The sequence below is a fragment of the Microtus pennsylvanicus genome, chromosome 6, assembly GCF_037038515.1.
Source record: "Microtus pennsylvanicus isolate mMicPen1 chromosome 6, mMicPen1.hap1, whole genome shotgun sequence".
NCBI lineage: Eukaryota > Metazoa > Chordata > Mammalia > Rodentia > Cricetidae > Microtus > Microtus pennsylvanicus.
This window is the reverse complement of record NC_134584.1, coordinates 108,474,376-108,490,466: the sequence shown is the minus strand read 5'-3', so window position 1 is coordinate 108,490,466 and position 16,091 is coordinate 108,474,376. Positions and strand designations below refer to the sequence as shown.

The 16,091-nt window shown below is 48.6% G+C and overlaps 1 protein-coding gene across 1 annotated transcript in view; it reads left to right on the top strand.

Annotated features, from left to right (window-relative positions):
- St3gal2 (ST3 beta-galactoside alpha-2,3-sialyltransferase 2) overlaps positions 1 to 16,091 on the top strand; it is a 52,017-nt gene that overhangs the window by 23,085 nt on the left and 12,841 nt on the right. The window contains exon 2 of the mRNA XM_075977320.1: positions 11,501 to 12,848. Within this exon, the coding sequence (XP_075833435.1) occupies positions 12,510 to 12,848 (339 nt within the window). The 5' untranslated portion in view covers positions 11,501 to 12,509. The remainder of the gene's footprint in view (positions 1 to 11,500; positions 12,849 to 16,091) is intronic.

The window sequence follows — 16,091 nt, the reverse complement described above, 5'->3', positions numbered from 1 at the left end:
GAGGAGCCATTTTTGTTACGCCTAGCTACTCAAGAGACTGAGACAGAAGGATCACAAGTTTGAGGCATTCCTAGGCAATTTAGTGAAACCTGTCTTAAATTTTTCATAAGCATATGAAAAAATGAAGCTGGTGATTATAGCTAAGTGGCAAAGTACTTGGCTAGCATTTGTAACTCCCTAGTAACAAGTGATAAAAAAAAAGTAGAGAAAACTCTTCCTTCTATATTTTGGGGACAAACTGTGTATGGGGCAGAATATAATTATCTCTATCTCCCTACTTAAAAAAATATTTCAGCCAGGTGGTGGTGGAACATGCCTTTAATCCCAGCACTCAGGAGGCAGAGGCAGGCAGATCTCTGTGAGTTCAAGGCCAGCCTGGTCTACAAAGTAAGTTCCAAGACAGGCTCCATAGCTACTGAGAAACCCTGTCTAAAAAACAAAACAACACAAAAATTCTTTCAGTTGGACATACTGGCCTGTGCCTGTGATCCTAGAATTTTAAGATTATCCCTGGCTACATAGTGAGTTCTAGGCCAGCATGAGACTTTGTTTCAACAACAAAAAAGGGGTGTATGTGGTTGGGGTCTACTTAAGTTGATAAGAGGACTTACCATATATATATATAATTTGTGTGTGTGTTGTTCTTGTATGTCTGTGTGGGTACCACATGTGTACTGTGCTGAGACTAGAAGAGGACTTCAGATCTCCTGGACCTGGAGTTACAGAGGGTTGTGAGCTGCCATCTTTGTGCTGGGAACGGAACCCAAGTTCTCTGGAAGAGCCGCGGTGCTTTTCAAGCTAGCTGTTTCTTCGGCCCTTTAATGCCTGTTCTTTCTTAGGACTATACTAGACCATGCAGTAAGAGACGATGAATTAAGCAACACAACCCCTATGCCTTGGAATTAATTAATATATAATTTTGAGACAGGGTCTCACTATAGTCCAGATTGTCCTGGAACTAACCACAGTTTGGGTTGTAGATTTTATATTTTAAATGAGAGATGTAGACACATTTGTGTGTGTGTTTTTTTTTTCTAGTTCCAGTGTAGACTCTTAATAAATGTGGGCCAGATACTGCTTGTGATTCAAATGAGTTCATATCCCAAGAGGGTCGGGTATGATTGGAAATAAGCCTGGTTTTGAGATCTCTGAATGCTGTTTATGATCATGAGTCTGACCTTGGCCTCATGCAGAAGATGACAAGTCTGAAGTATCTTGTGGACATGCCAGAGAGATAGTTGGGAATGCAGGCTCTTGGGCTGGAAAGGACGTGGTGCGTAGAAGCAAAAAGGACTGAGGGCAGACCCTTTGGAATATGTAGAGAAACTAGGTTAAAAGCACGGAACTAGATAGAGAGGTCCAGAAAGATGTTTACAGTCACCTGGAGGTCCAGATAGTGGTCGGCAGTATCGATGGAAGCAATCTGAGAGAAGGGTGGTGAAGGCAGTGTTGCTGGGGTGGGCCTTGGCACCTAGCAGCCCTCCCAAGCAGGCTCAGCCCCGTATCCTCACCATCCAGTTCAAAGCAGAGAAAAGGAGATTCATTCAGTGTGGCCACATGAGGAAGATGACAGAGATCCAGTGACCTTTTCCCCAGATCTGTCTTGAGTTCCTGTTGTGAGGTTTATGCATAGTTATGAAATCAGTCAAGTTGTCCTGCCCATCATTGTCTGGGCTGACAAGTTGTCAGCATTTTGGGAAATCTCTTTCTGGGAGATGAATTCCCACTCTGGCTAGCGCCAGACTTCTTGAAACCTTTTCCTTCTCCCTTGTAGGAGATTCCTGGGGGCAAGTCCAAGTCGTGGAGTGCCTTGTTTCAATAATCTGATCACCAACATAAGGAACACAAGTACTCTCCCCTTTAAAAAAAAAGACTTCTTTTACTTTAAATACTGTGTGTGTATGTACACGCATGTGCATGCAGCCGCCTGCATAGTCCAAAAGAACGTCAGATCTGCTGAAGTTTGAATTACAGTTGGTTGTGAGCTACCAGACAGAGAGCACATGAAAAGCAAGCTTCCTTTTCTCTCCCGACATTTTTCTACTTGAAATGCTACAATGTCTGGAGCACAGCAGCCTTTTCACAACTAGGGGGTGAAACAGCCTATACTCTGAAGATGACAGAGCGAACAGATACAGGGTCCCTATTGATCCTGGATGCACCCCCATGACTGTGGACTTACATTTCCATACTTCTCATTATTCCCTAACTCAGTTCTGTGTGTACAGGCTCGGGGTTGAAGCCAGGAGGCAGATACACCAAGTAGGCTTACCACTGAGCTACAACCCCAGCCACAGCTTAGAACATGATCATTCCCAAAATCACAACCTCTCTGTGCCCCTCCCCCTTCTGCCCCGTGTTGCCCACGACAGACTCAAATGCCTAGGTACAAGCAGTTTTCTCACTCCAGACTCCCAAAAGAGCTGGGACGGTGGACACATGCCATAATGCATGACTTAGCATGTAATTTTTTTACATTTATTTATTGGAAGGAGAGGGCAGGCGTGCCACAGTGGATGCTCAGAGATCAGAGGCCAGCTTTTGGGAGCTGATTCTCTCATTCTAACATGTAGAGTCCGCGGGTCGACCTCAGGCTGTCAGACTTGGCAGGAAACACCTTTACCTGTAGAACCATCTCATTACTGTTGGTATTAGCAACCTGTTCCTTCCACTATAGGTTTCTTCTCTCTCTCTCTCCTCTCCCCCTCTTCCTTCCTCCTTCCTTCCGGCAGTGTCTGACTTGGTTGCTGGCTTATTGCAGCAGCCTAGTTTAGGTCCAGGCTGTAAGGCTGTGTCTCTTGAGAAAGCCTCCTGAAAACCAGCCACTTCAAAACAATAATCAGCAGCAGCTTCTCTTCAGCTCGCTTTTCCAGGCTCAGACCAGCAGGCCTGTGGACTTCAACCCTGCTTTCTTCTGTGTTCCTGGCCAGTTCTTACCCAGGCAGTGCTTAACCGCTGTGATTGAGGGTGAGGCGGGGGATTACTGTTTTTAGAATTTTATCTTTTTAGATATGGCTACTGTGTTTACAGTGCCATCTTGATGGGATGCATCGGATTAAATTCACGTCAGGGAACTGGGGATCCTTGCCAAGGCCTGTCTCTTGGGAAGAATATCAAGCCATCGCTAACAAGATTGATAGAACTCCAGCCAGCATACTGAAGGAAACAGACTGACACACCCGGGAGCTAGCGGATGATAAGCACCAGCCAAGACTGCTCTCCTGTTCCTACCCTCACCTTTAGTCCAGGTCGTAGCAGATAGGGACAGGGTGTGCTGTGCTAACGCGACAAATGGGATCTTTCAGATAAAAACTGAACAAGATAAGAACTCACTGCCGAGAGCAGCTCTTGACTGATTTCAGCCTCCCACCTGGTCAGTGAGAGATGATTTTCGGCCCTGTGGACGCTCCTGAAGAAAGGTTTACAGGCCCTTTTAGCTCTTTTCAAGTCCTCAGCTCACCTGCTGAGGCCCAGTCTGACTTTTTAATAGCAGCAGGTCCAGCTGTGTGTGCCTGTAGCTCTTGGAGACTAAGCAGGAGGAGACTGAGTCCAAAGCCAGCTTTGATACATAGCAAGACCCTGCCCGCCCCACCCCACTTAAATAGTAAAGGCAAGAAGGCAATCCTAATGTAACCAGCATGCCTGGAAGGAATGAGGACATTCCAAGAGATGTTTTTGGGGGGTTGAAAGATGGCTCACTGATTCAGAGAGTGTACTTGCAAAGGACCCGAGTTCAGTTCACAGACAGCTCTTAGAGACATATTGATCTTTATGCCAATGCCTGATTTAAAGAGAGAGAGAGGGAGGGAGGGAGGGAGGGAGGGAGGGAGGGAGGGAGGAAGGGAGGAAGGAGCTGGCTATAGTTGGCTTTGATCAGTCTTCATACGTTGGGTCTTAGCTCTTAGCTAAGAGAGCCACTGTCAATGGGCAACCAGCAGTGTCTGCCGCAGATGGCAAAACATGTAAGCAAAAGTCCAGAGACAGACAGACAGACAGAGAGGGGGGAGAGAGGGAGAGGGAGGATGAGAATGTGTGTGGAGGTCAGAGGAAAACCTCGGGTGTTTTTCAGGAGCCGTCTTCTTTGTTTTTTGAGACAGTGTCTCTCATAGGCTAAGAGGCTCCCAGCACTGTTTGTTTGTTTGTTTGTTTTTTAATGTGGTTGTTTCTGGAAATCGAGCTCAGGTCCCAATCCTTGCATTTGAAGCACTTTACTGACTGAGCTGCCTTCTCAGCCTCCAAATTGGATTTTTAACTAGGAAAAAAAAAAAGCAAAGCCAGAATTGTTGAGTACATATCACAGAGGAATAACAATAAGGCAGGTAATTTAATTGCTAAGTCACAGCAAGTTTCCGTCATTTTCAAAAAAATCACACCATTGAAAAGCTAGGTTTCATCGGGGAAATGTAGGCAGGCTAACAAAGGTAATTTTTGTTTTTTGAGACAGGGTTTCATTGTAGCTTTGGGACCTGTCTTGGAACTTGCTCTGTAGACCAGGCTGGCCCCACCACCGACCAGCTAAGATAAATATTACGAGGAGAGGAAAAAGCGGTATGGGTAGGAGGAATAATATGTCAGTCTACTGAAAATTGAGAAAAGAAAAAACTAAACAAAAAATAACAGAAAACACAAAGTAAGATGGTAACATATGAACAAATATTTAGCTGGGCAGTGGTGGCGCATGCCTTTAATCCCAGCACTTGGGAGGCAGAGGTAGGCGGATCTCTGTGAGTTTGAGGCCAGCCTGGTCTACAAGAACTAGTTCTAGGACAGGCTCCAAAAGCTACAGAGAAACCCTGTCTCGAAAAACAAAACAAAAAAGAACAAATATTTAAGTGTGATGGCTGATGGGAGAAAAAAAACAAAGAAGCCACCCAGGTGTGGTGGTTCATACCTTTAACCCCACTGTTTGGGAGTTGAGGTAGAAAGATTTTTGCTTTTTTTTTTTTTTTGGTTTTTTTTCGAGACAGGGTTTCTCTGTGGTTTTGGAGCCTGTCCTGGAACTAGCTCTGTAGGCCAGGCTGGTCTTGAACTCACAGAGATCCGCCTGCCTCTGCCTCCCGAGTGCTGGGATTAAAGGCGTGCGCCACCACCGCCCGGCGGATTTTTGCATATTTGAAGCCAACCCAGGCTACATAACAAGACCCTGTCTCAAAAAAAAAAAATAAAAACAAGGGGCTTCAGAGGTGGTTTAGCTGTTAACAGAGCTTGCTTCTTTTCCGGAGGACCTGAGTGTGGCTCCCAGAAACCACATCTGGTAGCTTACAGATCTGTAACTCCAGCTCCAGGGCATCCTCTTCCTCCTGGTGTCCCTGGGCACCTGCTTGCGAGTGCACATACCCATACACATAAATAGTAAAAATTCTTTACTATGGAATATGATGGCATAAGAACATTAAGGAAAGCCAGACAGTCTTTAATCCAGGCAGAGGTAGGGAGATCTCTGAGTTCAAGGCCAGTCTGGTCTACAGAGTGAGTTCCAGGACAGCCCAGGGCTACACAGAGAAACCCTGTCTCCAAAAAACAAAACAAGGCAAAAACATTAACAAGGTCCTGGAGAGATGATGGCCCAATAATCAAGAACACTTGTTGCTCTGGGCGGTGGTAGCACATGCCTTTAATCCCAGCACTCGAGAGACAGAGGCTGGCAGATGTCAGTGAGTTTAAGGCCAGCCGGGTCTACAAAGCAAGTTCCGGGACAATCTGAACTGTCACATAGAGAAACCAGTCTCAAACAAACAAACAAAAAACCCCATCACTTGTTGCTCTTGCAGAAGATCTGGGTTCAGTTCCCAGCACCAACATGGCAGCTCATAACTATCTGTAACTCCAGTTTCAGGGGATCTGATGGCATCTCCTAGCCTCCACATGTACCAGGCAATATATGCAAGCCAAACACTCATACAGGTAAAATTAAATAACCAACCATGGTACTGGCAAGATGGGTCAGCAGGTAAAAGTGCCTGCTGTCAAGCCTTAATGATCTGAGTTTCATCTTCGGGACCCACATAGTGGAAGAAGAAATCCAACTCTTTGCAAGTTGTTCTCTGACCTTTACACTTGGGCAGTGGCACACATATAAATAAGTAAACGTAATTTAGGGCAAAAATAAAACATGGGCCAGCAAGATGGTTCAGTGGTTTAAAGCTCTTACCCTCAGGCCCAAGGACCTGAGTTGAAGCCCCAGGACCCACATGCTAGACAAGAACTGACACCTGAAAGTTATCCTTTATGTGTGTGTGTGTGTGTTGCCTGTGACATGTCTGATGACCGCTTGTGTGTCGTGCCCGTGGAGGCCAGAAGAGGACATCAGATTGTCTAGAACTGGAATTACAGCTGGTTGTGACCAACTATGTAGATGCTGGGAATAGAAGCCAGGTGCTCTTAATTGCTGAGCCATCTCTCCAGCCCCAAGGAAAAGCCCTTTAAGGGACTCTTAAACGGAGGCCAGAGGACAGCTGTGTAGCCTTGAGCCTTCCATCTTTTCATGGGTCCTAAGTCACTTTCACGGGTGAGCCTGAGCCATCTGGAGGGGGCTCTGGGTCTCTTACTCAAGATAATGACTGAGCCCCCGGGGCACCTTTGGCAAGGTTCAGCTGTTGCCTCTCCCAGAAGGCAGTAGTTGGCCCCTAGAGTGTGTTTGCAGGAATCAGTAGAAAAAGAGAATTTTTGATGGCGTACCCAGATGGTAGGAAAAGTTTGGTAGGTTTATGAAAGAAGCAATGGACTCGGGGTATTCACTTCTGTCTGTCTGACCTGTCCTGGGAGTTTTGATCAGGAATAGTAAAATGAGAAGCCATCCCCAGATATGCTTGGTGCTCATAATGCATCCTGATGTTTGAGAATGGACCTCAGGTTGAGGCTTTAGGACACACCCTCGGGCAGGGTGGGAGTGGATGGCTAGAGCTGCCCATCCCCACCCCCATCCTGAGTTCTGTCTCTGCAAACTGTGTTCAGCTGTGCTGATCTGAGGCTGTGCAGACCCGTGTTTCATTAGGTTATTTCTGTGGCTGGTCTCCTGGGATCTGACCGAGATGGGCTCTAAAGGCACTCTCGCTGACAGCGTCGTCCCTGCTGCTTGCCTGCCCAGTTCCCATTGCTCCATTTACCACTGTGCTGGTGAGGGCCTCCCGTGGGCTTTCCCTTTTGTTCTGTGGGAGCCTCTTTTGACCCTGCATTCCCTGACTATCACAAAGCTGGGGGAAAAGACGAGACAAATCCATCCGCAATTAAAGGCCCTATCCATCTCAGTCTCCTGGGTGCTATTTTCTCTGTTTAGCCTTAGCAGTCTGAAATTGGCTAGGTCTTGTGGAAATGGTTCTTACTAGATGGTCTCCCCAAACTTACAACATTGATGGCCTCACGCTTCCTATAAAGCCATAGCTGTGTAAAAGTTTGGCGTGGAGGCATGTGCTTACAGTCAGCATGCGAGGAGCTGAAGCAAAAGGGTAGCCACAAGTTCCAGGCCAGCCAGAGCCACGTGGTGAGACACCATATGCAGCTGACCATATGCAGCATTTGAAGTATACATGGAGAACACCCCCCCATTTGTTTATTTGTATATGGGATGGGGTGAGCACACACTGCTGGAGGTCAGAGAACAACTTTTGGGGAGTTGCTTCTCAAAGTCTACCATGTGGGTTCCTCGACTCCAATGGTCAGACTTAATGTAAGCACCTTTACCTGCTGAGATATACTCACTGGCCCAGTGTATTAACATCTTTAGCCCAGTCTGGCTTTGAACTCTTTCAGTATGGGGGTCACAGGTATGAATCACCATACACACCTAGCTCCAAAGTAATTTCTAAAACCCAGAAAACTGCTTCAAATAAAACACTGACCATATCTGTCTTTACTGTTAAGTAGGAGAGAAGAAAACTGCATCCAAATCCATGCAATTCCCCCTGAATTTCTAAAGCTCTTTTCCTGAGAAAGCAGGTTGTCCCAGATAGCTTGTTTGTGCCCAGAAACAATAAAAGGCATCCATGAAACCCTTGGTTAAACCAACTATGAAGAGGTACAGCTGGGTCTGTACTCACGGTTCAGCAAGCATCATGGGCAACGCATTCTCCTGTGTCTTGGACGGTTGATTGAAGCCCATGGCATAGACTCCTTGGAGGAGCTGTGGTTTTCTGGGAGGCAAGGTAGAGACAAGATGGGTTTCTAGCAATTAAAATGTTTATTTTTTTTTTCGACAAGATTTTGCCATGTAGCCCTGTCTGGCCTGGTCTTGCTATTGTAGGCCTTGGTGGCCTCAGACTCAGAGATCGGCTGTCTCAGCCGCCTGGGTGCTGGGAATAAGTGTGTGTGCCATCACACTTGGCTTTGTTTCTGAGGCCCCATCTCTTTGTGGAGTCCAGGCTAACCTGAAACTGTGTGCGTAGCCCATGGCGGCCTTGAACTCGTGGTTCTCCTGCCTTTGCCTTTCAGGACGTTCACAGTGCTGGATGCCTCCTGGGCTAAAGGGATTATCTGGAGGCTCTGATACCTTCAGTGCCTCCTTTGCTTCTGTCTGTCTACTCCAAAAGCTGACGTTCCCAGTAACTGCGTGGACATGGGGTTCTAAAGCAGGAGTGTTTACTCTTCCCTGAATGTATTGCTGAACTAGGGTTTTACTTATTTATTTTTTCTGTCCCTCTCAAGACAGTCCAATTACCTCTGATGACCTGATAGTGATTTAAATCCAAAGGAGTCAATAACATCTCTGGCAGAGGCATTTCCTCTGGAAGCTTCCTAGGCCGGCTCTTGTCCAGACCCCACTTTCGTGGCTCTTTCTCCAGCTGAAGGTCCTCATTCCTTCAGCTGTTTAGCCTACAAAGTCACTGCCTCCTAGGGCTACAGATTATAGAAGCTGGGAACAGGAGTCTGCAAAACTCAATTATTTTCCTTAGATGCTGGGCATGGATATGGGCAAAGGGGGGCCTGGAAGATACAGTAGGTGTGCTTCATGATCCAGTGGAACCTTTGAAGAAGCTCATTTGTGCCAGTGTTTTGGGAATTCCCTGGAGTGAGGGAAGCTTTGGGTGTTTGTTTTTGTTTGAGATATGGTCCCACGTATCCCAGGCTCACTTCTACTTTGCTGCCTAGTTGAGAACGACCATGAGCTTCTTTTAAAATTTATTTTTATTTTGTTAGTAATTTGCCTGTGTGAGGGTGTTAGGGTTACAGACCGTTGTGAGCCCATCCTCAGTGGCACACTTCCTCCACTATGACAATACCTCCCAATCCTTCTAATCCTTTCAAAGGGTCACTCCCTGACGACTAAGCATTTGAATATATGAGCGTATGTTGGCCATTTTATTCAAGCTCCCACAAATGGTTTTAAACTCAAAAGATTCTCCTACTTTTATGTCCCAAGAGCTGGGATTATAGGCATGTACCTTCATGCTTGACTTGAAGCTTCAGAAAAATTATATTTATTTAATTATTTGTGTGTGTCTATGTGGACATCAGAGGACCACTTAAGGGTGTCGGCTCTTTCCTTCTACTTCATGGGTCCCAGGGATTGGATGCAGGTCAGCAGGCATGGAAGAAAGTACTTGGACCCTTGCGCTATCTCAGCACCTCCGCCCTTCCCTCACTCCCCTGAGCCTTTGCAGCTGCAGCTGCTCACAGGCCTCTTTCAGCGTCCTGGCTCTTCTCCGGCTCTGGGGTCAGACCAGGCCTCAGAGCTCACGGCCACTCGTAAGGTCACAGCCGTAAGTTTTGTCACGTCTCTGAGCATCATTTTCCCGATCTAGAATAGCATCATCCCTGTTGTATTGTGCTAATAACCAGTCCTTGGTGGCTCTAGGCCCTGGTTTCACTGAAGAAACTTGAGCCATTACAAACCGACGGGGCTGGGGTTTTTGTTCTGTTTTTTAAAGATCTATCTTAGCTGCCCTGGAACTAGTTCTTGTAGAGCAGGCTGGCCTCGAAATCACAGAGATCTGCCTGCCTCTGCCTCCGGAGTGCTGGGATTAAAGGCGGACGCCACCACCGCCTAGCCAGATGTATTTCTATTTTGATGTGTATGGGTGTTCTGTCTACCTGTATGTCTGTGCATCGTGTGCGTGCCTGGTGCCCAAGGAGGCCAGAAGAGGGCAATGGATCCTCTAGAAATGGAGTTACAGATGATTGTGAGCTGCCCTGTGGCTGGTGAGAACTGGACCCGGGTGTCTGGAAAAGCAACCAGTACTATTTGTTAACCACTGGGCCATCTCTTTCGACCCCCCTTTTTACATTGTTCGTGTGTATGATGGGGATGGGGGACACATGTCACTCACATGAAGACAACTTTGTAGAGACAATTTTCCTTTGAGTGAGTTCCAGGGTTAAATGAAGACTGTCAGACTCGGGCAAGCGCTTTTACCCACTGAGTTGTCTTGCTGCTTTCTTTGGTTCTGGTTGAGGCACTTACGCTCTCTCCTGGCCCCTAGTTGGCCTCCAATTCGCTACTAAACAGCTCCTAGCTCCTTCTCTTCCTGCTGCTTCCTTCTGCAGGTTCCTGTCCTAGTTGGCATCTTTTTTAACACAGATCCTAAGACAGCCTGCAGCTGCCAGCAGCAGCCGGAAAGCTCTCAACAAGGAAGGGGTGACTGCAAGACCCAGGGGTCATGTCAGAACTTACTCTGGCTGGTTGGGTTTAAAGAAAAGGTTTAAGTGATTCCCCTACGTGGATTCAGACTCCTTTCCCTCAGGCCAGTCCTCAACAGCTCTGCAAATGGCCTCTTCTCCCTGTTGTCTGCTGGGACAGCGTGGAGCCTCAGGCTCTTGAGGTTCATTTTGTCCATAATACACAGATGAAGGAAACTGCCCATGGGGCTAGTTGGTGGTGGTTTTGAAGCCTGAAACCCCATCTCCTGAAGAGTTTTCCTAGTGCATCAGAGCAGGAAGGCTTGTTCACGGTTCACTGAAGCAATCAGAAATGTTGCCTGTACAATCCACACCTGGGAGATCACAGACAAGACCCTGCCAGCTTCCCATGGGTACTGGAAGTTCCCGGAGAGCACTATGTGGGGGATGCCTTTATTCTCAGACTTTGCCATCTTCTCTGGGGCAATTTCTTCGTAATTTTGCCTGAAAGTAACCACACAAAGCTGGACAAGGCTTTCTAAATTGAGTATGTCAGCCCTGGCTATCAGACCCTGGGGAAATTAGCTTATTGTTTATTCTCAGGCTGATTAGTGAAGGCGCTGCACTAACTCAGTCCTCTGAGGCTAGGGGTTAGGCGAAGAGATGCTGTCTGTGGATGGTTGGAAGAGAGAGCATTTTCTTTTGTCTACCCTTTTGTTAAGGAGCTTCTTTCTAGCTTTGTCCCCTCTGTGACCATAGGTGGGGCCTCTGTGTGTGTGTGTGTGTGTGTGTGTGTGTGTGTGTGTGTAAGAGAGACAGACAGAGAGACACAGAGACAGAGACAGGGGTGAGTGAGTGTGTGTGTGTGTGTGGGTGAGCAAGTAGATTTGCGTGTATGTGTTCCGGTTCCTGCTGTCTATCTGCATATCTTTTCCTCTCTGAATTTCAGGGTCATGTGGTGGCAACCTGGTACCTGAAGAGCCTGCCAGGGGATTTCTGCTGGCAGGAACTGAGGGCAGGACAACCTTCCCCCAGAAGCAGGGGTGGGCAGGACAGCTGCCCTGCCGAGGCCAACAGTCCCAGGAGTCCGGAGCCTCGTGAGGGACCCCACTCAAGCTCTGATGACCCACGTGGCTTAGGTGCAGCACCTTGCTGCGTGGCAGCTGTTCCCAGCTCCAGAGGACCCCACAGTCGGAGTCAGTGCTTTGTGATCCCCTGTGGGGCTGCAGCTGGGGCTGCGATCACCAGGAGAGAGGACCAGCAATGCCGATGGGAAGCAGAGAGACAGAAGCTACGGAGAGGAGGGCCTTGGTTTTTACAGCATTTTACAGATGTCCATGAAGATTATTGGTGTTCTTTCTGGCCTCAGGTGGGGCTCCTTTCCCCTGGCCAAGGAGTTGGACCAGGAGGGCCTGCAAGCGTAAAGAGGATTCTTGCATGGAATGCAGGCCCCCTAAAGCCCCTGCGCTCTCTGCTGTGATCAGAGTTCCAGGACTTCCCCACTGCAGGGGAGGAGGGACTGCCTCAGCGTCTGCTCATGAGCCACAAGGACCCCGACTGCTCCAGACTGGACCTTTTCAAGCCGCCAAAGAGGGGGGTCCCTGGAGCTGGCAGCCAGCAGTCACAAGGGACCAAAGGGCTGGGATGGACTGACCTCTGCCTGGACAGGGTGGCAGGCGAAGCAGAGCCCTTGTGGCCCAGCTAGTGACTGAGAGACCCAATGAAGCCTTAAGCAGAGACTCCAGTGGCTCAGGGACGGGGGGAGGGAGGGGGGCTACTCCTGCGGACGTGCTTTTTCCTTTTTTTTTGAGGGAGGGTGTGGCAAGAGTCCCCTGCCACACCTCGTGCCCCTATGCCCTTTACACGTGCTGCCAAAAGAAGCAGGCTGTGCCGTGGCCGGCCCCACAGTGGGCTGGAGGAGGATTGGCCACGGTGACAGCTGCCCCGTGGCCAGCACGATGAAGTGCTCCCTGCGGGTGTGGTTCCTCTCCGTGGCCTTCCTGCTGGTATTCATCATGTCCCTGCTCTTCACCTACTCACACCACAGCATGGCCACCTTGCCCTACCTGGACTCGGGGGCCCTGGGTGGCACACACCGGGTGAAGCTGGTGCCGGGCTATACGGGACTACAGCGCCTTGGCAAGGAGGGGCTTTCGGGGAAAAGTTGTGCCTGCAGCCGCTGCATGGGTGATGCCGGCACCTCCGACTGGTTTGACAGCCACTTTGACAGCCACATCTCTCCTGTCTGGACGAGAGAGAACATGAATCTCCCCCCGGATGTCCAGAGGTGGTGGATGGTAAGAACCGTGGCCCCTTCTGCTTGCTTCCTGCTGCCTTCTGCCCAGAATCAGTTCATTCTGGAGCCATACTCACAGCCCCTCTTGGACTCGGGCTCTCTGTCTCGTGACTCCCAGCACCCTGACAGAGTGGGAAGCCCATCTGCTCTGAGCCGTGTACCTGGATCACAGATGGCTAACAGGCGGAGTAAGCTTTGGCTTGGAAAGAGGGAGAGCCGCTATTTGTGGTTCTTTTTTTTTTCTTTTTTTTTTTTTTTGAGACAGGGTTTCTCTGTAGCTTTGGTGCCTGTCCTGGAGCTAGCTCTTGTAGACTAGGCTGGCCTCGAACCCACAGAGATGTACCTTCCTCTGCCTCCTGAATGCTGGGATTAAAGGTGTGTGCCATCACCTCCTGGCTTATTTGTGGTTCTTGTAGGAGTCCACTGTGGACCCAGAAAAATGCTGTTGACCTCGGTAAGCAGCACCAATGGCAACAGCGTGTGGCTGAGAAAGTGAATGAGGATATGAAGGCCGGGCTCTAGATAGAGGCCTTCCCATTTGGTGAGAGTTACCCCACAGCTGCAGCAAGCGCTCCCCTGCTAGCAAGTTGCTCGTGCTACTCCCTCCTCCAACTTCTGAGCTTTCCAAAATTGTTATTATTTGTGGTATGTGTGTGTATGTACATATATGTGTACGTGTATGATGTGGCTGATGTATGGACCTATAGAGATCAGAGGACAACTTTGTGGACTTGGTGCTTTCTTCCACCTTCACATGGGTCCCAGGGATTGAACTCAGCTTGCCAGGCTGTGCAGTGAACACCATTCCTCACTGGATCGTCTTGCCTGCCTTCCTCCAGCCTTGTATCAGACCCCAGAATCCTGGTTTTGTGTGCCCATGTACATACATACATACATACATGCTTCTGACATTTTTTTTATTTTAGTGTATGAATGAATGCTGTGTGTGCATGTGTTTCTGTGTGCTATTTACGTACCTGGTGTCCTCAGAGGCCAGAAGAGGGCTTTGGATCCCCTAGATCTGGAGTTACAGACGTTTGTGAGCTACCATGTGGATGCTGGGAATTGAACCTGGGTCCCCTGGAAGAGCAGCTAGTGGTCTAACTGGCGGAACCGTTTCTCCAGTTCCTATGTGTGCTGTGCATGTTTTATGTGTGTGTAAGCATGCGGGATTGCGCTTGTGGAAGCCAGAGGTTGTGAAGTATCTGACTCAATCGCTGTCTATGTCTTTGTCATTGTTGGTCTCACTGTGTAGCTCTGGCTGTTCTGTACTCACTCTGTAGAGCAGGCTGGCCTCGAACTCACAGAGATCCGCCTGCCTCTGCCTCCCTGGGATTAAAGGTGTGCGCCACTACGCTGGCCATTCTTCCTTATTTTTTGAAATAGGGTCTCAGGGAATCTGGAGCTCAAAGATTTGGCTAGGCTGGCCAGCCGGCGAGATTCTGGACATCTGCCTGTCCACATGCCTGTCGTCCACATGCCGCTGGCATCAGGATACAGAAGTGCACGGCCCCATCTGGCTCTTACATAGGTCCTGGGGATCCGAACTCAGGTTCTCATTGTTTGCAGTACAGACATTTTTTTACTGAGCTATCCCCCTGGTCCAGAAATATGGATTTTGTTTTGTTTTTTGAGGCAGGATTTCTCTTCTATGTAACTCTGGCTGTCTTGGAACTCACTTTGAAGACCAAGCACAGAGATTTACCTGCCTCTGCCTCCCAAGTGAGAAATGTAGATTTTAAGATTGAATATCCTATTGGTAAGTGTTGGCTCAGAGTAATTATAAACAATTCAAGAGTCGTTTTTGGTTCTTTACAGTGGCTGGAGAAGATGGCTTTGGCCTGGGAAAGGACTTTGTAAATCTTAGCTGCTAAAGGAGGTGAGAGCAGAGGAGCCTCAGAAGGACCCAAAACAGGTTCATTCCTGTTTTCCTAGGTTCCAAGACCTTTTGCTTTTCATACCCTCCACCCTGCCCCCATCATCTCTGGAGCATCACTTCCCAGGTTCGACAGGGCCATCTGGTTGCCTCCTGGGCCAAGAATGGAGCTTGTAGGCTGCCTGTTTTTCCTGGCATGGAGAGTCAGTTCCTGGTCCCTGTTCTTCCAGCCAGCGTGGGAGCAAAATGCCTTTTTTTTTGTTGTTTGTTTGTTTGTTTTCTGAGGCAGGGTTTCTCTGTACCTTTGGAGCCTATCCTCTTGTAGACAGGCTGGCCTTGAACTCTCAGAGATCCCACCACTGCCCAGCTCTCTCCTCTCCTTCTTCAGGGATGTGAGGGTACATGACTACATGTATCAAGACAACTGCCCAGAATCTGTGTGTTGGCCAGTCCTCCAAGACTAGCATCTGTGGAGCAGGAACCCCGTAGGCTCCCCTTGTAGAGGAGTTCTGCCTGTCAGTCACAGCTACAATCCTTGTTCTATGGAGAAAATCAAGGTTCAAAAAGTGCCCATGTTTGCCTGCCATTGTAGTCTCAGGGATGACCTTGTAGAGCCAGACCAGGACTCTTCCGAGGGGACGAGCCAGGCCTTCAGTCACAGGGCTGGAACTCAGAGGCTATTAGGTACCGTGTTCCTTCCACCCACACTTCTTCTTGTTCCCCACCGTCATCCCCTTTGACCATAAAATTGAAAATTCTTGTCTCAGAGCCAGGCTTCTGTTCCAGAAAAGTCTTTGGTCCCCTGAGCAGCTCCTGCTTGTTCACAAACCTATGGGACTACGGTTCAGTCTGCAGCAACGTAGACCAGGCTCACAGAGATCATCTGCATCTGCCTCCCGGGTACTGGCATTAAAGGCGTGTGCCATCCCTGTCTGACTGGATTTTTAAAAACCACAGAGAAACCCTGTCTCAAAAAACCAAAAAAAAAAAAAATTTTATTTCTGGCGGGGGGGTTTGTGCATGTCACATGTGGAGGTCTGAGTCAGTTTTCTCCTCCAACTGTGCGGGTTCCAGGACTTCAGGCTTGGCAGCAAGTGCATCTCACTGGCCCATGTATTTCCCCTTTTTTCTTTTTTGGTAAGCATATGATCTTTTTTTTTTTTTTTTTTGGTTTTTTGAGACAGGGTTTCTCTGTGGTTTTGGAGCCTGTCCTGGAACTAGCTCTGTAGACCAGGCTGGTCTCGAACTCACAGAGATCCGCCTGCCTCTGCCTCCCAAGTGCTGGGATTAAAGGCGTGCGCCACCACCGCCCGGCAAGCATATGATCTTTTGTTTGCTGTGTGCCTACCGCCTTTGCTCTTGTGTGTG